At 44.1% G+C, this 25,809-nt stretch overlaps 1 protein-coding gene across 2 annotated transcripts in view; it reads left to right on the top strand.

Annotated features, from left to right (window-relative positions):
* Positions 1-25,809, top strand: part of MSRA (methionine sulfoxide reductase A) — a 153,320-nt gene that overhangs the window by 87,757 nt on the left and 39,754 nt on the right. For both annotated transcript variants that reach the window (XM_049771142.1, XM_049771143.1), the window contains exon 3: positions 15,923-16,042. In XM_049771142.1, coding sequence (XP_049627099.1) covers positions 15,923-16,042 — 120 coding nt within the window. The remainder of the gene's footprint in view (positions 1-15,922; positions 16,043-25,809) is intronic.

The raw sequence follows: 25,809 nt of genomic DNA, 5'->3' as shown, positions 1-25,809 counted from the left end.
TTCCAACTCCCAGTTTTCTCCAGGGAATCTTGGTTTGCCACCACCCCTCTCCATCAAATACGTAGGATTCTGTTCCAGCATTGGGTCCTGCTCTACAGAAAGTCTTTAGCTGATTCCAAAGATACCAGTTTTCTGACTGCTAGTTTGAGGTGTTTGAGGTGGACAGCTGAGTTTGGTGAGGTGGGGACATGCTAAGGGACATGAGGCCATGTGACATGAATGCGCAAAGGGTGCTTTCTGTTCTGGCACCACCACATGTTGGAAGCAGGATCTTTGTGCTGGGGAATGGGAGAGGGAATCTGCCTACCTTAGCATGCTTCCTCTTTGTTTGGAGGAAAATGAACCTGCTGCAGGATGGATGGGCCCAAGGGTTGCAGGCAACTTAAGTTGCAGACACTGTAGCTGGGTGGCAGGATCAATCCCCCCACCTTTTGCAGGACAGATGACACACTCACCTTTCTCTCAGACCTCCAGGTCTCTTTGGACGATAAGATTGAAGGGTCTCTAGTCCCTGCCAGCTCTTCTGAGTCTTTGCTTCTGCCTCCAACCCCCTTCTCTCCCTTGGAGTCTGGGTCCAAGGGTGGTCTCTGAACAGCAATGAGGTGTTACCTTCACAGAGTTGCGTCACATGCATGATTCCCCTAGATGCACAATCTCACAGCCCTCTTGTAAAGTCATCTTCTGGTGTCTAAAAATGCTTAAGTTGCCACCTGTACCAGATGCTCACGTGAAGGCGCCTGCTAAGTACACAGATCTTTTCTATGGATGCTCCAAATTGTTGTCCCTTGATACTCTTTCCCATCTGGTGTGCAGTGAGTGGGGAGCTGGCTTGCTCACTGCACAAGGGGGTCTGCTATCGAGTGGGCTGTTTGTGGCTCTGCTGCAGCTCAGCTTTCTGTCAGCTCCTCTCATCTCATGAGAGAATTGGGAGAAGGGGGCATTCAGGAGCGTCCAAAACATTAGAAACATTAGACCATAGGTGAGAGAGAGACTTTTATTTTAGGAGCACCAGCCTCCTCTCCTACACCGACCATTTGGGGGTCTTTCTCAACAGTGCTCAGAAGACAATGTGGAAAGTTTCAGGAGTTGAACCAGTGTTTCCTCAGGCAATACCTGTGCTCAGTCCTTTGAGCCATCATTCTGCTCTTCAAGTACATTTTTTTAAGAACCGTAACTGAGACCTACTTGTAGATGTTATAAGCCAGACTTTCCCCTCCCTTGTGCCTGTTATAAAGCTATTCAGAGGAAAGTTAAGATATGTACAAGGCACAGCAAAACAAACAATATCACATTAGATTTAGGTCAATGTGATCTCAAAGAAAATGAACAACAGAGACTGCCTCCTACTGTCAAGGGGATGGAAACCCATCAGTGTTGACACACTTTCAGGCCACTAGAAGATTTATTTTGATTGTGATTGGTCTCAGTTTAATTTTTATAATGTTTTTATTTAAACACCGTGATTAAAAATATGATTGCAGTTGGGTTTCAGTCATACAAAGAACATTCCCCACCCCTTCACCAGAGCAACATTCTCACCACCATCTCCTTCCTCCCCCATTCCCTGGCTATATTTGAGACAGGCATTTTACTTCTCTCACTCATTAATATTGTCATGGTAGTTGTTAGTGCAGTTATTTTTCTTTTCTTTTTTTTTGGGGGGGGGGTTTGAGTCACACCCAGCAGCGCTCAGGGGTCACTCTTGGCTCTGCTTAGAAATCGCCCCTGGCAGGCACGAGGGACTATTTGGGATGCCGGGATTTGAACCACCGTCCCTCTGCATGAGAGGCAAATGCCTTACTTCTATGCTATCTCTCTGGCCTCCTAGTTATTTTTCTAATAACATTCACCACTCTTTGTGGTGAGCTTCATATTGTAAGCTGGTCCTTCTGGCCCTCACCTCTGGGAATTATAGCAATAATGCCTTTATTTTTCTTAAAACCCATAGATGAGTGAGATTATTTGGTGTGTCTCTCTCTCCCTTTGGCTTATTTCATTCAGCATAACAGTTTCCATGTCCGTCCATGTATAAGAAAATTTCATGGGCCGGAGAGATAGCATGGAGGTAAGGCGTTTGCCTCTCATGCAGGAGGTCATCGGTTCGAATCCCGGCGTCCCATATATGGTCCTCCCGTGCCTGCCAGGAGCAACTTCTGAGCCTGGAGCCAGGAATAACCCCTGAGCACTGCCGGGTGTGACCCAAAAACCACAAAAAAAAAAAAAAAAAAAAAAAAAAAAAGAAAATTTCATGACTTCATCTCTCCTGGTGGCTGCATAATATTCCGTTGTGTAAATGTACCACAGTTTCTTTAGCTATTCATCTGTTGAAGGTCATCTTGGTTGTTTCCAGAGTCTGGCTATTGTAAATAGTGTTGCAATGAATTTAGGTGTGAGGAAGGGATTCTTGTATTGTGTTTTTGTATTCCTAGGTTATATCCTTAGGAATGGTATAGCTGGATCATATGGAAGCTCAATTTCCAGTGTTTTGAGGAATCTCTATATTATTTTCCATAAAGGCTGGACTAGATGGCATTCCCACCAGCAATGAATGAGAGTTCCTTTCTCTCCACATCCTCGCCAGCACTGATTCTTGTTCTTTGTGATGTGGGCCAGTCTCTGTGGCATGAGATGCTACCTCATAATTTTTAATTGTAACAACACACACACATTGTAGAGTGTACTGAGGAAACCATTGTAGCTTGTATGATTCAATGACATTAAGCACCTTCATAATACTGGTCAGCCACCACCATATTCCATTTCCAGAATTTTTTTTTCATTTTTTCAACTGGAACTGCCCCAATCAACCAAGATTCCCTAACCCCTGGCAGCCACCTTTGGCTTTCTCTGTCTGAGACCCAACTGTCCAGTACCTCAGACCCTAGACTCCTGGCATCGGTTGCTGTTACTTACCCATTTTCACAAGGCACCATGGCCTTTAGCTTCTCTCAGGTGACATGTGTCTCTTCTCTTCCTGGGGAGGCTAAGTAATATTCAGCCCATTTTGTTTATTCATTTAGCTCTTAGTAGACAGAAGGTTGCTCTGGGCCACTGAGAGTAAGTTTTGCACAGCCTCGACCAGCTAAAGGGGCAGTACATTGAGAAGGGGCAATACCCTTAGAGGGAAAATACCCAGACAGGACAGTACCCTTAGAGGGACAGTATCCTGAGGGGGACAGTATCCTGAGGAGACAGTTCCCTGTGGGGACAGTACCCTGACAAAGCAGCATCCTAAGGGGCTTGTGAGTCTCTCTTGTGGTTCCCTGTGCACTCACAGGGATCATTTGACTCACACCCCACGGGGCCACCATGTATGTCTCTGGCCAACTCTGCTGTTCCCTGAAGTTAACTCGAGCAGTCCTTGGACTTTTAGGAAAGTTTTTTAAGGAATTTTTTCTGACTGTTATTTCAGTTAAGCTTTCAGAAATATTCCCATTTTTAGTTATTGTGTAAATGTCAAACACATGTAAAAATGGGCCATCTGATGGGGCTCCCCTCTGTCTGAAAAGCTTCCACGAGGCCTGAAAGTGCCTAGTGTCTTCTCCATGCGCCTTCTCTCCTCCACTCAGATTATTTTAAGCAAAATTCATTTCATTGTATCCAGGGATATTTTGGTCTCCATCTCTAAGAGCAGTTTCTTAGAAAACAGACGACATTGGCAAAGCTAAAAAAAAAAAAAAAAAATCCCACGAGTCCATATTTCCCTCAGTATCTGATCAATTTTTTTATGTAATTTTATTGTGATAACATCAGTTTTCATAGCCATCTGCACTTTAGGGACACAATTTCACACCTCTTCAGAGCTTCAGCTATACATACCCGTACACCACCCACCACCAATATACCAAAACCTTCAGTTCTTTTTGAAGTGGTTTGAATCAAGATCTAAGTTGTCTGTTAGTTGCCATTTTTAAGATAAGGAGCTGCTGCTTTTGAGCTTCTGAGTTCTTCTCTTATTCTCCTTTTCATCTGTTCAGCAATCAGATCATTCCTTCTGTTCTTTCTCTTCCTTCTGAGTTGAACGGTCCAGTTCACCTGGCCTTTGTATTTTCTACAATGAGGAGTTAGAAGCTGAGCAAAATCTTAGGTGGGAGGCCTCCAGGACTCTTTCAATAACTGATTCTTTTTGTACCTGGCATCCCATAATTTCTTTTTTTACCTGGCATCTCACAAGCTCATTCTGTGAATTTCTTTAAGGCTATTCTGAGTCTGCCAGTCCCCTTTATTTATGAACTGGAACGTGTCTATAAAAGAATTTTCTCTCTGTTGGCTCTTTGTCTGCCCTGGCCCCCACTTCGATCAGGAAAGTTGCTGTGTGCTGGCCGTAGCTTCTGTTCCTCCCACGTCTGAGCAAGCATCTGTGAGTCAGTACCGGAGCCAAATTGAGTTGTTTAACTTCAAGTGACTTACCGAGTACTGGAACCTCCTCCGATTGACAGAGTGACCGTCTGGACTTGGGTATTTTGCCAAATGAAAGAAATATGGAACACTTAGGTCAAAGGCTTGAGGATTTTGTCCAGAAGACAGGTTGGCCCAGCAGATTTGGACCCAATAGAGAAGCTGGTAGAATAGGTGTCAGCAAGATGAGGCTCTGGCAGACAGAGATGGGCAGAGGCTTAGTTGCCCCCTATGCTGGGGCCTCTAATCAATACAGGGTGCCATGCTGCTCTGCATGCCCCAGTTCAGAACCCCTGCAGCCAGTTTACCCACAAACACTGAGCACTGGTTCTTCTGCTAGACACATCTCCATAAGGGACACTTTCAGGTGTGGGCAGGCAGCTTCGAGCTAGCCAGCCCTTTGCGGGAGTCACCCCTGCATAGGGGTTGACTATCTGTGCTCAGGTACAAGCAGGAAGGAAGGAGGTACCTGCAGTGGAGCATGTTTCCCATGTGCCCTGCTGCCTTGTTTACAGTCGAGAGGATTCTGCCTTACTCTCTGCCCAGCATTTGGGGGTACAGGAAGAGGAGCTACTCACTTTTGCCTTGGGGGCCACACATGGGTGCTCAGGGCTCACTCCTGTCTTTATGCTCAGGGGTCACTCCTGGAAGGGCTCATGTGGGTTGCCAGGGATTGAACCTGGGTCAGCTGCATCAATGGCAAGTGCTTTCTCTGCTGTACTATCACTCCAGCTCAACCTCCATTAAAAAATCATTTTATTTTTATTAGCTCATGTATGTTTTTTGCTTTTGTTTGTTTTTGAGGGGGGAGCACATTCAGTAATGCTTTTAAATGCACTCAGGAATCATTTCTGGTGATGCTCAGAGGATCATATGGGATGCCAGGAATCAAACCTGGGTCAACTGTGTGCAAGGCAAATGCCCTCCCTGCTGTGCTATTACTCCAACCCCAACTCATTTTTTTTATCTTGAGTTGTCTAAAATTTAGAAATGATGATGCATATACAGAAAGCACAATACAGTAAAAGAACTTCTAAGACATTAGATTCGACACAGGGTCCTGTCATCATGGAACCCAAACAGGGCCTGTGACAGTCTCATGCTTTGCATGCATGAAATTTGGTCTCCCATTACCAGCATCAACAACTCATTAGACATAAAGTAAAATAAAAATTAAAAAGCAACCAAAATCCAACAGTACCAGCCATGACTTTCCAAAAATAGAGCTGGGAGAAGACTCCACATGCCAGTTCTTCTGTGTCTCTTCAGCTGGTATGTTGGGGGCTCTGGGCAGGACAGCTAGCCATAGGCCCCCTGGGCTGACCACTTAGTCCAGGGGACTGAGACCCACCCCCCCCCCACGCCAGACGGGTCTTCAGGGCCACACCTGGTAATCAGGTTCTGGGAGGAGCGTGGGGGAGAGAAATTCCTCTCCTATGCATACACAAACTACAGAGGCAGGGGCTGCACCCAGAAGACTCCACATGTCAGTTCTTCTGTTTCTCTTCAGCTGGTATGTTGGGGGCGCTGGGCAGGACAACTAGCCATAGGCCCCCTGGGCTGACCATTTAGTCCAGGGGACTGAGACCCCCCCCTACACCAGATGGGTCTTCAGGGCCACACCTGATACCCAGGTTCTGGGGGGAGCGTGGGGGAGAGAAATTCTTCCCCTATGCATACTAGACCCCCTTCAGGAGTTCTTTTCTTACTAGTATTCATTTTCAAAAGCATTTGTGCCCGTGCGACATATACTTTTTAACAACACCCCCAAATTTTTTTTTTTGTTTTTTTGGGCCACACCCGTTGGTGCTCAGGGGTTACTCCTGGCTGTCTGCTCAGAAATAGCTCCTTGCAGGCACAGGGGACCATACGGGACACAGGGATTCGAACCAACCACCTTTGGTCCTGGATCAGCTGCTTGCAAGGCAAGTGCCGCTGTGCTATCTCTCCGGGCCCACCAAAATTATTCTTAATCCTCGACTGTTTCTAGGAAAAAAAATATGGGATTCCCTATATTTGGAGAATAATATTCAAATAGGTCTCTAAAATCAGTAAACATAACTTCCTATACAGTGGTCCTCTCTGACTGCCAAGCCTAATCCATAAATAAATGTTGGCCTATATGTATATATATACATATATATATGTATATAGCCCCTCTGATATATTCCCCCTCACCCATACCAGAGCCCCTTCTACTCCCTCATCTTCCAATCCGGATTCGTTATCTTCCCCTTAATTAATCCTCTTTACCCTCAGTTCTTTAATTTGTTAGTCACCAAGACCGACCTCCTGCCCCAACAGATTCTTTCCTTTCACAGACCCCTACAAAGCTCATTATTACTCCTTAACTCTCTCACCCCCAACCATCAGTACCCCACATTTACCCTTTTTAACTTCAATACTACACAGTCCTAATCACAGACCAAAGTCGTGCATTGGATTTAACAACCCCAACTATTTCAAAAGACATAAAATGGACACATGTCTTTTGAATATTTTATGTGTATTTTCTTTAACAGCTATAACACTTTCTAAATATTCTTTTACCATGACGATTCTACCCACTTTTTATCTTGTCTTCTCTTTGTGAGCTGTTCAATAAGGAATTTTGGTGAAGAGTCACTCAGTTTAATGCTTATGATTGAACCATGTTATGGGGATTGTTGGACTTGTTCTGATGGCCCCCATATGCGCCGATAACGCCACGTGGAATTGTTCCTTGTTTTCATAGGCACATTAAAATGGGAAAATGCTATACATACAAATAAATTCTTATCTAATAGAGATTGGAACACACAAATCTCGTAGTGCAATGAGACCTTACGCCCTGAACATTGATATAATGACCTGGCACAGGCTTCAGAAGAATGGGCATCCTCCATTCACCCCTGAACCAGGGAAGCTATCTACAAAACATCCAAGGTTTTTTATAACAACACCTGGAAGCAGTCCTCTACTAGGGAAGACCCTACAATTGCTCTGACATCGACCTACTCAAAAGAGACTTCCCTTAACACTAAGAAGACTTGACAAAAACAACGACCTGCTTACAGGACAGGGTTCTCTGCATTGCTCTTTAATTGTGAGGTGAAACAAGAGGACGCTCTGCACTATCCTGACTGCAATGTAGGATATGCAGATTCCAGGATTTTTAATACAGAAACATGATACCAACAACAGAAACTGTGTGAAAAATAAAAGTATTAGCACTACAGACAATGACCTGGATTGGACAACCTAGTTTGCCTGGAGCCTAGAGTTGGTCTTGTGCCAGGAAACTTCAGGGGTAAGGTCTCCTTGTATTTAGGCTAAGGCTTTTCCTTTCCATGTTCCTCATATTTTGGTGGGCCTATGCAGACAATGATTGCCACTCTAACACCATTTTTGCTGTGCTCCTTTGACTCTAATCTTTAAGAAAAACCCACTTAAACTTTTGAGGTTAACTTAAACTAATATGCATGTGCATGGAAATGTAAAAAAGTACTTTGCCTTCAATGTTTAAGGAGTTACATAAGTTTTATGACTTTAGATTGCTTTGTGTGCTGCTAAGAAATATTATGTACTACAATCTGGGGACTTGAGGGACAAAGTAATTATACATGGGTTTTGTTTTTATTTTTCTTAATGTTCTTTGAAAGTTCAAAGTTAAGGTATCAGCAATGGGACTACTGAGAATTCTATTTTGGGTGATTGTCCTTCCACTGTAACTTAACCTTGTCCTCTTTCTTTGCATCTTTGTTCTCATAATTAAAAATAAAAAAAATTGGGCCCGGAGAGATAGCACAGCAGTGTTTGCCTCACAAGCAGCCGATCCAGGACCAAAGGTGGTTGGTTCGAATCCCGGTGTCCCATATGGTCCCCCGTGCCTGCCAGGAGCTATTTCTAAGCAGACAGCCAGGAGTAACCCCTGCGCACCACTGGGTGTGGCCCAAAAACTAAATAAATAAATAAATAAAATAAATAAATAAATAAATTAAAAAAATTAATAAATAAAGAAAAGTAAGTCTAAAAAATGAGTATTTTTGAAATTTCAACCTATACTTATGAATCATTCTGCTGAAACCGCAGAAAATTATAATACAAATGTAGATTAATATGTATTTTAATAACTTCTTTTTTAACATCTTTAAGATATATATGTTGTATTTACCAATTTAATGGGCAACTAATAAAATATCACTTCAAAAAAAAATAGAGATGGGAATGTTGTCCCTGAACTCCCAGGATGTGGAATTCTGTTGCAGCCCATGTTTACTCCATGCTGAGAATCATCTTTGTGATGTGGCCTATCTTGCGGCTAGAGTACTGCATGCAGCCTTGAAAGAGCCTGTGAACGTGTCCTAAACTCCTGTCTCAGTCTGTCCAGCCAGACTCCAGGTTCCCAACTTGTCAGCTGCTATTACGCAGAACATCCGCCCCAGAGCCCAGACACTTGGCAAAGTTGGTCCTGTTAGGTTGCCCAACCATGCCTCTGGTGCTTGTCAGAAAGACAAACAAATATCACTCAGGTGTCCTTGCCTTGCTGTTCTCATCCAAGTCTCAGCCAATCTCTGGACTCTGATCAGGGGAAAGAAGACCTTGTCCTGGAAGGTCTCCTCAAGGAGAAGAAGGAAGTAAGTGCAAAGGCCCTGAGGCAGGAAAGGACTTGAATAAGGCCTTCAAAGTAATAAGCCACGTCAGGAATGGAAGGATACCAGTTCAGCTTCTTCATCTTCATGAAGAGACTAGGGGTGATGCCAGTTTTGAGGTACCAATAGAATGTGACCTATTTGCTGGGTTGGAGATAGTTTGTCAGCATGAGGAGCACCTTCTCTTAGGAGGTCCTGTTGTTCATTATGATTTTGTTTCCATATACACTCACGACTGGGGGGCTCTTTAGGTTGAAGTTGTGGCCCTGAGGTGGCCACAGACATGGGACCATGGTCTTGACCCCCTGGTTCAGCAGAGGGAGGAACAGCTGTTACTGTGTCCCTGTGACTCTTTCTTTCATGCTCTGTCTTCCCAGTTCAGGAAAGTTTTCTCTCCCTACATGTCCAGAATCTCACTGGCTCTTCAGAATGATCTATAATGATGCAGAGTGCTTTGTCCAGAGTGCTTGTTATGCCAGAACAAGCACTTTCTTTTGGGGGGATTGAACAGAGCCTCTGAGGATCACCTTGGGTGACTGTGTGTTTGCTCCCTCACACACACCCAGCAGCTTAGACACACATCAGGTGTGCACTTGGTGGGTGTAGTGTATGCCCTGCAGAGCAGGCTAGGGGCATGAGGATGTAATTAAAAAAAAAATCAGTGCTTAAGATTAAGGCTTATTCATGAAGCAGAGGAGCATTAAAATATTAATTTCTTCACGATTCTAGCTTTGAAAATGGGTAGGAAAGAACATCAGCAAGTCCTATTTGGGCGTAAGCCAACTCGATTAACTCAGCTCATTTCTGAACTGGAATAACTTTCAGCTAATCATTTCACCCCTGGAGAAAAGTCCGGGTTGGGTTGTCTACAGGGAAAGCAACTGAATGTTAGCCTTGGAGAAGCCCAAGAGGGGCAGTGGGTGTGAATGGAAGTCAGGACAAAGCTTGGTAAGCACATTGAGCTAGTTCTTCTTCACGAGCCAGTGCTTAGGAAAAGAGGGTCTGCAGGGTGTTGAGAGGCCATCATCGACCTGGGGTACTGGAGTGAGTTCATGGGAAACACATGAGGAAGGAGCCCCACATCTCCCTCGATGTCTGTGGCCCATCTGTGCTACTCTGGGGAGAAGCAAGAGGAGAGCTGAACTGTAGCAGCTATGAGGCTCTGTGGGAATGTGGGAGGTCAAGTTCTGCCAGATTAGATGGCCTGGTCAGGAACCCAGAGTTTTTTTTTGGACAGAAGCCATGATAAAGGAGCGAACCGAGGAGAGATGTTGCAGCCTGGGACTGAGGCAGAACAAACCAGACCACTCTTCTCAGGTCAGAAACTGCTGCTACAGAACCCAGCCCAGTCAGAAATTCAGCTGCCACAGAACCTGGATCACTATTGTTAGGTCACAAACTCAGCTTCCACAGAACCCTGGGGACCCACCAACAACTCATGTGTTTGCTAGGACAGCATTCATTGAAGAAAACCCACAGAATTTAGTAACATATTCAATGCATTTAGAGGACAATAAAAATTACCAGACATAGAAGGAGCACGAAAAAAATATGATTAGGTGTTAAAGGGAAAAGTCAAGAGAAGCAGAACCAGGAATGAGTCACATGTTGAATCAGCAGTTGAGGTCTTCAGATAGATTTTACTATCAGCAGGTTCAAGAAAAGAAAGGAAGAGCTAGAATATGGAATTCAAGGAGATAAACAGGGAAGAAAACTGGAAGCAAAGTGAAATAAGATTTCTGGGACTGAAAAATAGAGAATTTGAAAATAATGGAAGGATGATAGAGAGCCCCTGACTTACTGAGGGGGCTACTCTAGATATACCCATCAGACTGTCAATCTCATATGTGGAAAATGCTGACTGGGAGGTATTGATCACCACTGCAGAGCCACTGTATGTGGCTTCTCCTGAGGCGGTCCCCAATGCACAATGTGCTAAAGAGAGGGAACTCTAAGTCCAGCCCTCCCAGATCAGGGGTTCTTCTGGATCCACCCACCGCAAGGAGGTCAAGCATTATTTTGTTATGCTTGTGGTCTAATTTGTGTGTGACTGAAACATCAGAGGGCTCCCAGAAATACGGAGGGACAGCATGGCACATTTCTGCATATTTGGTTACTTTCAGTGTCTGGAGAATTAATTACTAGGTGACCATAATTGTGAGTGTGAGAGACATAGATTGAATCATAGCTATGTACAGAGGGTGGGTGAAAGTAGGCAGGAAGTTCTTCTGCCTAAGGCCTGCCTCTCTTTCCTGTCTTCATCTACCTCCATTGAGTGCACAAAGGTTCCTTTCCTGTCTGCCTGCACCAGTGTGGAGGTAGTTTCATTTGAACTAGAGAGAGAGTACATGTGAAGTACATGACTGACCCAGGTTTACTTCCAGCACTACACAGGGGTCCTGAGTACTACTAGGAGTGATTCCTGAGCACAGCAGGGTATCGTCCAACATCCCTTTTCCAAAATTAAAAAAAAATGTTGTTCTGAGCTAAGAATAGAAGGAGCTTTTCTAGGTTGTCTCCCTACCAGTAACTATCTGCCAAAAACTTGTGCTAAGCTTGCAGAATCTAGGGTGAAGCAGAAGTCTCATAGCCCAATCCCAGGGGATTGGGTAGACAAGGTCTGGAAGCAAATAATAATCTACACACAGTTATGGAGATAAACGGGTTCTGGGACTTCCACTGCAAGCCTCCTGCTCACTAACCCTAAGACCAGCAGTAGAAAGTTCAATAGTGAAAAACAAACCACAAACAGCTTCTCCCTGAGACCCTGGGAGTTTTGTTGGGAACCCAAAGACCACACTCCGGGGAGGGAAACAGACACCAATCCAAAAGGTTCTTCAATCCAAAGGTGCTTCCATGAGTAACAATGAGTAACAAGCATATCCAGAATAGGTTAGAAACCAGTTAGTTCAACACTAGGGTCCTTCTAACTCTGGGCTAAGATCAAGTTTTCTCCCTACAGTCCGTTACCCAGCAAGGTCCCAGCCAATGCAATAAAATGAGCCAAAGTAAGAGGGCTCCCAGAAATACGGAGGGAGAGCATGGCACATTTCTGCATATTTGGTTACTTTCAGTGTCTGGAGAATTAATTACTAGATGGCCATAATTGTGAGTGTGAGAGACAGATTGAATCACAGCTATGTACAGAGGATGGGTGAAAGTAGGAAAATGTTAAAATGCCATTTTCACAACTGTGTATTCTCGGTGTAGGAAATGAGAGAGAGCCTGCAGCTGAATCATTAAAATCAATAAGAGAATCTTCTAAATTTTCTGACTACATAGCAAATGTTCTAAAAAAATCAATGAAGTTTTCCTAGTCCAGCTAAGAGTAATAAAAGTATAATAGAAAATTTAAAGTTTGTGATAACAACACAAACTGTAGGATACATAAAAACAAACATGATGTCATAAATGTGTACAAGAAAAATCATGACGTGTCAAGGGACATTCAAGAACACCAAAAATAAATGATAAGTTCAATCATAGGCATTGAAGAAAAGACTCCATGTTATCAATCTGACATGTGTAGTCCATAAGGCCAATGTAATTCTAAACAAAATCCTTGATAGGTATTTCCTGCAACTTGACTGGCCAATACTTGACTGAAGTTGGATGAGTAAATGGCCTGTACCATGTGGGTGGATGATGCCCTGGCCCCTAATCTTTGCTTAAAAGCCCTATCTCCTTGGGGCTCCACCCTGGTCACAGTCTTGAACATTGTTCAGCTTGGCACACCACTCTCTGTGGTTCTTCCCAGCCTTCTTTTCAGTTTTTTAAAAACTCTTCTCATCTCACTTACTATCTCCTTATTTTGTTCTTGTTTTTATCATCACTTTCACCACTCAGCACATCAGCTTGGTGGGAGGATCAGTTCTTTGTTCTGTTCACATATACATGTCCTAAGGGTCTAGAGCCCTTCTTGGTGAACAGGAAGCACAAAGTTGGTGCTTGTTGGGAAATTTTTGGAAAGCTCTGCTGTTGGTGCTAGGAGTAGTAGACTGAGATTAGTTTCTTTCAACTCAGCCACATGTCTCCACAAAGATTTGTGTGACAGTGATGTTCAAGGGCACTGAGAGTGGATGGGTTACTTAGTGGGGAACAAAAAAGAATTTATTTTGGATCCTTGGTTATCTCTGGGTGGGAGGAACAATTATCCTGAATGCCCACTTCACTTCCTGTGCAAGAAAGTTATTTTCAGATGTATTAGCAATATTTAATTTTAGCATTTCTGAAAATATAGGCTATTAACTTGGTAACCTAAATATATGGAGGGAGCTCTCCTGCAAGATATGCAAGAAAAAATAGTACAAATGATAAAGGGAAAAAGAGAGATCCCATGGCCATTCAAATATCGACATCTGGCAGTTCATATCCTAGTGCATTCAGAGAGAATTCAGGAACATTTCCCATCAACATTTCATTGACAGTAAACAACAACTACACCAAGGCAACAAGAAAAACACCAGGACCAAATAGGAAAATGGACAGAGGCAAGTTCCAGAACAGCAAACCTGAGCGATGGATTTTATTGTGAAAGGATGCTTTCAGTCTTACTGATAACTAACCTGGTCTGGGATAGTCACAGCGAGACACTTTCTTATCAGACATCTCAGAAATGTCTGTGGAACTATGAATATCAGAAGGATGCTGGGCCAGGACCATGGCCACTTCCTTGCTGGAAGTCTCCCCACAGGACAAGTCCTATCTGCAGAGACATCTCCGGACATGCTGCTATGTGGCCAGGCTCTGACACTGGCCCATCAATTGTGAAGGGTCCCTGAGAACACAGCATCAGCAGGAGGTGGACACATTTCCTGGACTGAAACCCTCTTTCCTGCCCTTGGACATTGAGACCCACGGTTTCTCAAGTTGGAATGGAAATGAGACCAGGGACTATCATGTGTATCTCGCTTGCAGACCCTGGGCTTCTCCCTTCTTGGTCTGTGGTTCTGTTTCTCAAGAGCATGCTGACTTACAATTCCTTCATTTCTGGAATTCATGGTCAAAAATTAGGACAGAATCTCACTGTTTTAGAGACTTGGGGATGCCAATCTTTGGAAACTAAGGTTGTGTATGTCTTTACATAAGTTTTGAAGTTCTTATAAATATCCAGTAAATGTTTATTTGTATTAGCCAGAAGCAAACAAGTCCCTTGTAAGTAGGAAAATTGGCATCTAGAGAGTGTAAGTCAGTAATGCATGTGATTGTTTTCCTTGAATTTCTTACTTTTCTTTAAGCAGATGCATAATTTTTTTTTATTTTGAAAGGAATAATTCTATTACAGAGAAATAGGAAAAAATGAAACAACCCAATAACCTCAGTTGTAATACAATCATGTGTATAAACTTGTACATTTTCTCCTGGACTATTTTGATGTGTATATTTTTGTAGTTGTATCAAAATATGCATATAATTGTGTTTTTTTACCTTTTAAGTTTAGCCTTCAGTAATTATAATAGAATTATAGGCCTATTTACATTGATCATAGTAGCAATATTTTACTGTATTAGATTTCATCATTTGTATTTATTGTACTTTTAAACTATTATTCTGTTTGGGGTTAATATATTTCCCTCACAATTGAGGGAAAAATTTGAATATTGTATGATTTTATGTCATTTTTTCTGGTAATTATTGCTTTAATTTTTTTGTTTGTCTTTGGGTCACACCCGGCATTGCTCAGGGGTTATTCCTGGCTCTATGCTCAGAAATTGCCCCGGGCAGGCTCAGGGGACCATATGGGATGCTGGGATTCGAACCACTGACCTTCGGCATGAAAGGCAAATGCCTTACCTCCATGCTATCTCTCTGGCCCCATATTGCTCTAATTTTTTAAGGACAACATATTAAAGAATCAAGAATTTCAGTTAACTTCTATCTAATTTTTCTTTCAGCTTTGTTGAAGAGGCTAACAAGTGGGAGACATATATTAACTCGCAACTGTTGTTCTACCCAAATTCATAATTGTATGTGACTTAATAAAACAATATAAACTTTAAGAACTTCAGCAATCTTGTTTACATTTAGAAAGTGGCCCTAACAGAGCAGTAATGGACAGATTTGAAAGACTAGGCAGAAAATGAAAATTATTTATTCGGAACCCAGAGAAATGAAACCACGTTTTCTAGTGTGTGTTCTTAGGCTCTAGATATTAGTTTTCATCCTTTGGCCAAAAGCATTTGGTAGGACCGTGAGAACTATGCTTGTTTGGTGTCTGGGATATTATTTTCTGATGACGTTTCTTCTTTCGTTCTCTCTTGTTTTCCACTGATTGCTGGACTCCAGGCTTCCTTCTCTCACCTGGTTTGTTAAATTCTGGAGTAGAACACAGATTATGTTTCTTTGGTGGGAAATGGTTTACCTCATGAAAGTTCATGATTACTCAGAAAATGTTGAAAAATTGGGACCAAGTAAAATTGTTATTTGATGACTGCTTCCATCTTTATTCATTTGGAGATGTTTCACTAAGTGGCTAAATGTTTCATTAAATGACTTCACTAAGTCGTTTAATGGAAGCATTTCTCAATAAAGTTTTAAAAAGTCTGACCAGGAATCTGATGTACTTAGTTCTAGATGAGTCCTGATAAGTCACTTCATCACACATATGTAGAGTTATTCTTTCATGATGGCTTGGAAAAGTAGAACTGGACTAATTCCATTGAAAATAGACTACGGTTTGTTTTTTACACAATGACCAAAAGACAGAGTATGCAAATACCTGTGGATAAAGTTCTTTTAAAGTGTTTTAAAATTATTCATCAGAAGATAAGACCTTAGTTGTTTTTACTTACCCAGTAAGAAGAAAATGTTTCTTTTATAATGTCACCAGGACCTTGATGAGGAGGCTGGGATCACCTTGTTTCAACACTTATTTGTATCTGTGTTTCTCTTAGGAATGGGCTGTTTCTGGGGAGCTGAAAGAAAGTTCTGGAACTTGAAAGGAGTCTATTCAACTCAAGTTGGCTATGCGGGAGGCTACACTGCCAATCCAATGTATAAAGAAGTCTGCTCAGGTAGGAAGACACGACCTGGAGGGGGCTGGGGACATGGTACAGGATTTTGGGGACAGACCTGTCCTGTCCTGATCACCACCAGGAGAAAACCCAGAGGACATCTGGGTATAATCAAACCCTGCATTAGCTAAACCAAAGCTACACGAGAAAATAGCTACATTTTGGGAGAAGGATAAGCAGCTACTCACCCCCACCTCTCGCAGATGGCAGAATCTCTGAAATGGAAATACGGTTTTGGGTATTTCTGCTATCTTTCCAGATTCTAGAAATGAATGTCTTTGTTGGCTTATCACATGCTGTTTCTAGAAAAGGATAAACTTTCTGTGGGGGCTGCATCATTGAGCTTTGGCTACAGCTCAGTCACTCAACTGGGAAGTACTCAAAGATCCTGTGATGGGCTTATTTCTGTAGGTCATTGGTGGAGACTGGCCTCAGCTGCCCATAGCTGCTCATCACTGCTGGGTTGAAAGATCTTGTTCAGTGTTTGGCTTACCGCAGGCTGATTGGTCTAGGATGGCTTGACTAATATGCCTCGATGCTGGGAAATGTGTGCTGTTGGCCAGGGTAATGGGGATGAGGGGTCATATTTCTCCACAGGCTAACTAATTAATTAGTGAATTAATTAATCTATTAATTCACTCAGTGGTGCATGCTGAGATCCCAGGAGCAGCAAGAAAGGACAGCCCCAGTCTAGTATTTTCCCTGTCTCTTTTTATGTCACTGTTACTCCTGTCCTATTGGCAGATGAAAATCACATGGCTTGGCCCAGTGTGACTGTGGGAAGGGATTGTCCACTGGCAAGTGTAAGGAAGGTGTGAAGAAATTGCAGCAATCTGCTCTTGGGCAAACAGGTCACCTACCAGACATGTTTTCCTGAGAGGCAAAATCACTATAAGGCAGGAATTAATAAAGGGATTGATAAATTATGACCCAACAGGCTAAAGCTAGTATACAGCCAATGATAGAACATTGTGACTCCACCCCGAATTTATGTGTAACTATCTGCAAGACCCGCCCATTTCTGGGAGGTGTCTTGGGCGGTATCTTTACCTGCAAGACCCCCGCTCATTCCTGGGAGGGGTCTTGGGAAGGTTAGATAAGGCCTTTAACCCCAGCATGGAGAAATAAGAGGAGGAGACATGGCTGGAAAAGCTAAGATGCAGGGCAAGCTAAGGAGAGCATGCATAATTGGTTAAGATTGACCACACATGTGGTGGATAGGGTATGAATAAAGCTGATACTTCCTGAAGCCTGCCTGTGAGTGAGTTCAATACCCGCCTATTTCCTGGACCCAGACCCGCTGGTTGAAGGGGGTTGCAGAGCCACGTGGTCTGGGATGGAAAAGAAAGGTCCCTTCATCCGTCAACCATCCAAGCCCATCCTAAGGGCTTAATGCAACAGAACATGTCTCGTTGAGCCCTGCCTGATGAGCACTGAGTAGTGGGTGAGCCCGGCTGGAGAGATGCCACCTGACCTGAGTTCCACCCCAGGTCGAAAGTCTGGGAGGGAGTCGGACTGGAGTCTGAGACACCAGCAGTCAGTGTTCCACAGCTTCCCGAAGCCCACCCTGTCAGTTCAGGAAAGTATTGGATAGTTGCTTGGTGTAGCCCATGTAAAATCACCTCACGTGCCATATCTCCAACCCCAGGTGAACGAGTCTGAATCAGGGTCTCACATGAAATAATCCAAACTAGGTTGAGGGTGTAGTCTGGCAGTCTTCTACCTTGTATGGAGACAAAGCTGCCTGCCAGAACTGCTGTTTTTATTGAGTACAGAGACCACCCTTGGGTGGGGCAGTAAGGACATATAGCTCAGGGTATCTGTTTTGGGGTAAATCCAAGTTGTAAACAAACATACAAAGGAACCAGGGATGACCTTTGTTTTAGGTAAAATAAGGTGTAACCTAACATCCCAGGCCTCTGTAACTGCCACCAAATACCAAGAACAATGGAAAAATCAAAGATTTGAGCTGCATCAGTAGGTGGCCACTAAAATCCAAGATCTTCAACTGTATCAGATCTTCTTATGCTGCCAGAAGATTTCACAACAGCTATATACTCAGTGTTAAATAATTTGAAAAAATGATAAGAACAGAATCACTAGGCTTTGAAGTCAGTTTAATGAAAAAAAAGAAAGAACTCATTCAAGTAAAAATAGGGGTCAGAGCAATAGCACAGTTCTTGCCTTACATCTGGCCAACCTAGGTTCTATTCCTGGCATCTTAAATGGTTCCCCTGTGCCCATCAGTAGTGATTCCCAAGCACTGAGCCAGAAGTAACCCCTATCCTATTCTATAGGGTAGAAAATTTAAATTTAGCAGCACAATTTAAATGCTCATAAAATTTAAAAATACAGGGCTGGAGCTGCAGTACTGTAGGTAGGTCACTTGACTTTTCACATGATGACTCTTACTCATGTTGTATCTCTAGTATCCTATAGGGTCCTCTGAGCTCGCCAAGAGTAATCTCTGAGTGCAAAGCGAGAAATCAGCCCTGAGTTCCTCTGGGTATGACCCAACCCCCAAAAACCCAAAATAGAAATAATATCACATATCTTTTCAGGCCACAATACCACAAAGACAGAAATTAACAATAAAAAGAAAGCAGGATGGGCCGGAGAGATAGCATGGAGGTAAGGCGTTTGCCTTACATGTAGAAGGACGGTAGTTCAAATCCCAGCATCCCATATGCTCCTCTGAGCCTGTCAGGAGCGATTTGTGAGTGTAGAGCCAGGGGTAACCCCTGAGCATTGCGGGGTATGACCCAAACAAACAAACAAAAAAGAAAGCAGGAAAAACTCTAACATTTGGGAAAAAATGCATTCTTTTAGGCAACCATTTGATCAAAGAGGAAATAAAAAAAGAAAGATTCATTTAAATGAACAAGAATAAAGAGAAGCTATCAGACTCTGTGGCCTGATACCACTCTAAGTGGTACTAAGGGGAAAGTTTGTGGGAATGCAGATTTACATCAGGAAACAAACAAAAAAAAAAACTCAAATCAATAGCTTCACCTCACAACTTGAGAAACTAGAAAAAGAACAATGAATGAATCCTAAAGTCAGCAGAAGGAAGGAAATCATAAAGATTAAGGCAGAAATAAATCACAATGAAAGCTATCTGGTTCTTAGAAGAAACAAGACTATCTGAGCTAAACTTATGAGGAAAGAAATGAGAGAAAGTTCACTTGAACTGGGTCAGAGATGAAAAGGGAGAAATTGAAGAATACAAAATAAAAAACTAAAACATAGAGGGTGGGGACATTGGCGGAGGGAAGTGGACACTAGTGAAGGGACTGGTGTTGCAACATTGTGTGCCTGAAATTTACGGTGATTCCATATTTTTTGAAAGAAAAAAGTCACCCTAAAAGGTGACTATGAACAATAGTAAACCAGAGAATTTAGGGGAAAAAAAAAGTTAATGAGTTCTTAAGATCATATGACATCCCAACATTGAATCCTGAATAAGTCCCAAATCTGAACAGAATTTTTATGAATAAGGACATTGAAACAATAATTCAAAATCTTCCCAAACATAAAGGCCCAGGTTAGATCACTCACTAATAAGTTTTACCAAAGATACAAAGAAGACTATCTGTATCTTAAACTTGTTAAAAATTCTTAGATACAGTTTATCTACTGTTACCCTCCCCCAACTTCTGTCTAGTTCACCTGGATGGGAGGGGTCTGTGGTTGCTAATAAAGGAGGTTGCCTCAACGGTAAGAAGAGATTCAAGGAGATGAAGAGAGATTCAGCAAGAAGCCTCAGCTGAGGTAGGCAGCATGTAAATAGCTGAGTGAGAAATACAGGGCAGCTTAAGGGGGCTGCTTAAAAGGTTAGCCTAGAAACCACACATGGTGGATAGGGTGTATTAATAAGCACTTAGTGTCTCCTGACTTCTACTGACTGCTTGTGGATCATTTCCTTGCCCCTACCCTGAACCCTGAGACCCGCCTGCTGGAAAGCGATGCAGACCCGGGTTGGCCTCACCATCCATCCTCCATCATCCAGTCCCATCAAGGACTCTTTATTAATTTAATTGATACATAAATCTACCTACCTACGTATGTATGTATGTATCTATCTATCTACATAGTCCACCATAGGTAGAAATAGGGGTTTAATAGTATGTAAATATATTTTATGATCAGTCCTTTGAAAATAGAGCTCTGGATGGTTTCTCTTTTTGAGGAGGATGGGTGGGGGGAGTATGGGTGTTTGATGAATCATGATCATTTCGACTTGTTTGTTCCAGTATGTCTGATTTGGAAATGAAATATGAGCTGTGAAACAGTGGAAGCATCACCCACCCCACCCCCCCTAAAATTATATGTGCATATTCTTCTCTGTCTCCAGAGAAGAAGCGAAATGTTCTGATTGGTGTTGGGCACATGGGAATGGGAACAAATGCTTTGATGGTTCATCTGTTTCTCCCTCACTTCTGTTGGGAGATGAAACCAGTGCTGATGCTGAATCCTAAATAGAAATGAGGAGCCCTGGAGGTGGTCTAGGTGCCCCCTTCAGCTCAGGGATGGAAACAGCAGGTCCCTTCACAGAGCTCAAGAGGGAATCTGCTAATAAGAAACTCCCTGTACCTTCCACCTCTTTGGTCATCCTCCACCAGCAAAATGTCATCTGTGCTAGTTTGCTCAAACGCCATCCAGCTTAGCTTGTTGCCTTTACTGTGACAATATCACCCCTGCTTTTTGGTGACCTGTGATGATGAGCTGGACTCAAAGCCACCCTCCTGCCTGATCCCTTAAACAAGCCAGTGAAGGGTACCAGCCATTGTCATTTACAGAGGAAGGACAAAGAGACAGAGATGAAGCCCTCCTCCTTGGCTCGCAGCTCAAAGTCAAAACCATTAACCCTAGTCTGTCACTCTAAGTCTTCTACCTGCCTTTCTTCCTTTAACCAGTCAAGACTCCTGTCCAGCTCTCTGCCATCCTGAGGATTTCTCTGTGCTATTTTTTAACGGATTCCTGTAAGGAAAATATCAAGATTCGCCCTTCCACCTATCCCCCTTATTTCTCTCTCTCTTGCTGGTATTTGGGGGGGGGGGGCGGAAAACCCTTTTCCAAAATGATTCCTGTAGACAGCTGTTGTGTTTGGGGCCCTTAGCAATGGCAAACTCCGGTACGAAAACCAAACGCCTTTGCTCTTGGATGGGGGCACTTCCTGCCAAGTTAGCCTGGTTGCCATGGAAACCTACTCCTGATTGGGAAAAGATAGAGGCTCTTACCCAGACATGGAAGGATTTCTTTCCCCAAGCTTTTTTCTTGTTGTTGTTGTTGTTGTTGTTGTTGTTGTTGTTCTGATTATGAAAGGGGAAGGGGGAAAAAAAGGCAGTGAGAGCTGTGATGCCAATGTACCCCTGGCACTGAGTGGCAGAGCCTTACAGATGTGGGCATGGTGGGGAGGATAAGAAATGAGTTCCCAGGGCCGGAGAGATAGCATGGAGGTAAGGCATTTGTCTTTCGTGCAGAAGATCATTGGTTCGAATCCCGGCATCCCATGTGGTCCCCCGTGCCTGCCAGGAGCAATTTCTGGACATGGAGCCAGGAGTATCCCCTGAGCACTGCCGGGTGTGACCCAAAAACCACAAAAAAAAAAAAAAAAGAAAAGAAAAGAAAAAGAAAAGAAAGAAAGAAATGAGTTCCCAGCTAGAGTCATTATGGTAACTAGCTAATTAAAGAATCTGATGGGGAGAGACCGGGGGAAGGAGAAGCAGGTTCTAGTAGTGACTCCCAAAGTCATAGGTGTTCAGAGCCTTGTCGGACACCACCCCTGGTGATCTGACTTGCAGGAGAGAAAATCTTCAGCACCTATCACTCAAATTGGGAATAACGGCTGAGTTATTTCCAGGGAAAGGCAGGTCTGTGCACAACACTGGCTTTAATCTCAAAACTGGTTATTCTGTGTGATTAAATTTATAGGCATTAGACACAAGCAGGGGTCTTTTGTAAGAGTATTATTTTCCTTTCTTTCCTCCTTCCTTCCTTCTTCCTTCTTCCCTTCCTTCTTCCTGCCTGCCTTCCGTCTTCCTTTGTTCCCTCCCTTCCTCCCTCCTTCCTACCTTCCTCCCTCCCTTCCTTCCTCTCTTCCTCCCTCCCTCCCTCCCTTCCTTCCTTCCTTCCTTCCTTCCTTCCTTCCTTCCTTCCTTCCTTCCTTCCTTCCTTCCTTCCTTCCTTCCTTCCTTCCTTCCTCCCTTCCTTCCTCCCTTCCTTCCTCCCTTCCTCCCTCCCTCCCTTTCTTCCTCCCTTCCTCCTTCCCTTCCTCCCTCCCTTCTTCCTTTCTTCCCTTCTTCCCTCCCTCCCTCCTTCCCTCCCTTCCTTCCTCCCTTCCTTTCTTCCTTCCTTCCTAAAACTGGTACAAAAGTCCTTTCTTCCACTGGGTTTTCCAAAGCTGCAACCCACCCCCCACATTTCTCTTGGCTCCTGGCCCACATGAACCCTGTCCTCTGAGGCCATTTGCAAGTTCCCATCTCCCCATAACTGGCACTGACTCCTTCCTTCTCAAGATTTGTACTTAACACTGTGCTCACAGCCCACGGGCAGAGGAACTGTTTCTCCCACCTACTGCTTCCAGCCTGGATCTGAGCCTTCAGAACCCAGAGTGAACCCCAGCTCAGCCTGAGCCCTGGAGGGGAGCTCCCATCCCTTTAAACCCACTGGTTGTCCTGCTGTCCATCTGTCTGTAAGAGATCCAGGAGGCAGTTTAGGTCTCAGGAGCCACCATCTGGCTGACCCATTTCCACACCACCTCGCCTGCTTCCCCTGGACTCAGCATTTTCTGGCTTTGGAGAAACGACAGGAAATTGGAGTTTGGCAGCTGGAGGAGCTGCTCTTTGTGGAGATTTCTGGAAGGTCCGACGTGCAGCATTGTCACCTTTGGAAGCTGTGTAGGATGCAGACAGACTGAGCACTGTGATACACTACCTTCCAGAATTCTTTCTCCGAGAGATTTTTTTTTGTTTTTTTTTGTTTTTGTCTTTGTTTTGTTTTTGGTAACCCCAGCAGCTCTCAGGGGTTCCTCATGGCTCTTTGCTCAGAAATTCCTCCTGGCAGCTCAGGGGACCCTAAGGGATGCCGGGATTCAGACCACCATCCTTCTGCATGCAAGGCAAACGCCCTACCTCCATGCTCTCTCTTCGGCCCCTCTCTACAAGAGATTTTTAACATTCCTATTCCAGAGACACTGATCCTGGCCCTCTCTTCACACACAGACACACACATATGTGTCTACAAAGGCACACATGCAGACATCGATTCCCCCCAAACATTTGCTACGAAAACCGTCTGATTCACTTAAAGGCTGTTGTTCAACTCCATTGATTTGCGACATAACTGAGCCTTTCAGAGGCCTGAATGCCGCCCTGGAGGACGAATCTCGCATCTCTTAATAACAGCTGTGCAGAGAGCTGGGAAATGGCACCAAGCAAGGTGAGGCTTCTGGGTTCATGTTAGTGCGTCAGCCTGATACACCCGTACTCCATTTCTGGCGAGAAAAGCCCGGGTGCTCATTCACTGGGTAATCTCACCCCGTCTTTTGCTTAAAGATGTTCAGAACAATTTCATGTTTATTCCTGTATTCAAGCGTTTTTTAGGAACCCAAGTGGTGCCTGCCCCACCGGTATGAAAGGAAGCATGTCTGCGTCTGTGCTCCACAGTGACGAGCTTTCGTTTGCACCATCACCGCCCCAAATCGCAGGTGCCAACGCCCACCCATCCACCCACAGATGCTCTGCTCACTTTGCAGCATGTATTTGGGGGAGCCTGCAGTGTGTGGGAGGAGCAGAGTAGGATGTCCTCGTGTCACCTCCCAGTAGCTTCCCTGCCCCGGGCCTTGGCTCAGCTGCCCTGTGCTGTGCTCTGTGGGCTGGTGAGGAGAAGCTGCTTGGAATGAATTGTGTGATATTTCACATCACAGCATTGGGGAGATGGGAGGGCACCTGGATATGAAGGTAGCAGCTGTGGACCCGAGTCCCGCAATGTTTGGGTGGGTGTTCATGTCTGTGTCTCCGAGGAGATGAATGATGCACTTGCTTCAGAGCAGTGATGGATTCCGTTATTAGCAGATTTTTTTTTTTTTTTTTTTTTGGTTTTTGGGCCACACCCTGTGACGCTCAAGGGGTTACTCCTGGCTATGAGCTCAGAAGTTGCTCCTGGCTTCTTGGGGGCCATATGGGACACCGGGGGATCGAACCGCTGGTCCGTCCTAGGCTAGCGCAGGCAAGGCAGGCACCTTACCTCCAGCGCCACCGGCCCCAGCAGATTTTTTTTTTAATCCAGCTATGTAGAAGCCTTTTCTGAATTCCTCCCAGGTGGCATTGAATCCTCCTTTTTTATTTTTTTTTTAGGGCCTGGGACATTCAATTCTGTTCCTTTCAATGTCAGTCAAGGGAAATGACTAAGTCATTGACGTGTCCTTGAAAATGCCCCGGATTCTGGGTGTATTAGTTCTTGCTGTAGCAGCTCTGTGTGTCTGTGCATGTGCATGTGTGTGTGATGTTAGATTTGATGTTGGCCTTGAACTTATAGCATGAATGCAAAATGCTTCTTCTCTTCAGATGGAGGATGGACAACAACTCAAGGTTGCTCTGTTCACATCATTATCCATCCAAGGACAAACATTTCTTCCCTAGCCCATTCACATGGCCGTGTGGGACAAAGGAGTGTGGTGAACAGGCCCATGGCCTAGAATATTCTTCTCCCAAAGTAGGCAAGACCCGTTCCAAGGGGTTCTTTTTAGCTCCCAGGGGAGCTATTTCATGGGAGATGGAGCCCCCTTTGTGACAGCAAGTGCTTGTTCATTTACTTAAAGAAGGTGAGTTGGGGGGGGGCCTGAGGGAAAGCACTAAGTGACATTTTTCTGCAAATGGAGTGGTAGGTCACCTATGCTGAGAGTCTCAGCATAGGTTGTATCAGGCTGTGGTCAAACACAGCTTTTTCTTCCCAAGACTCATCACCAGAAAAGATCAGTTTGGCTTCTTAATAAAGGGCCGGCAGGGGGTGCCAGGGATCCTGGCTTCTCCATCTTTAGGGGTATCACCATCTAGTCTTCTGGCTTCCTTAGTGGTAGCCAGAGACTCTTCATCATTCCTATTGGACTTCACACTAATATGTTACTTCTCAGGCAGCACGTGATAGTCTCAGCACTGGGCAAAAAAAAGAGACTTGGAGGTTTGATAGAGATATACAAATGCAAAATATATTTAAGCTAAATTTGATGAACACCAGAGCTTCACTCCAAAAGCACTATGCTATCTTTCTCAAAAATAATTGAGAGAACCGAAGAAATAGCATGGAGGGTAGGGCGTTTTTTTGCCTTGCATGCAGGACGGTGGTTCGAATCCCGGCATCCCATATGGTCTCTCAAGCCTGCCCAGGAGTGATTTCTGAGCATAGAGCCAGGAGCATGTGCCGGGTGTGACCCCCCCAAATATTCCCCAAAAAGTAAATAAATAAGAGATTGGGCAGGAGTAATTGTTAGGGCAGGGAAGGCATTAGTCTTGCACATGTCTGACCTAGCTTCCATTCTTGATGTGGTCCCCTGAGCCTTTCAGGGGTTGCTCCCCTGAATGCAGAGAGCCAGGAGTAAGCCCTGATCACCACGGAGTGAAGCCTAAACTAATAATAATAATAAAAGGTGGCTTGATATTCAAGATTCACTCTGAATTTGCCAATAAAGCTTCCTTTCAAAAGCAAACTAGTATTGGAGGCCAGGAGATAGTTCAGTCTGAAGGATTATGTAGCATGTACCTGGCCCA

Source organism: Suncus etruscus, chromosome 4, assembly GCF_024139225.1.
Source record: "Suncus etruscus isolate mSunEtr1 chromosome 4, mSunEtr1.pri.cur, whole genome shotgun sequence".
Lineage (NCBI taxonomy): Eukaryota > Metazoa > Chordata > Mammalia > Eulipotyphla > Soricidae > Suncus > Suncus etruscus.
This window is presented reverse-complemented; position numbering and strand designations above follow the sequence as displayed.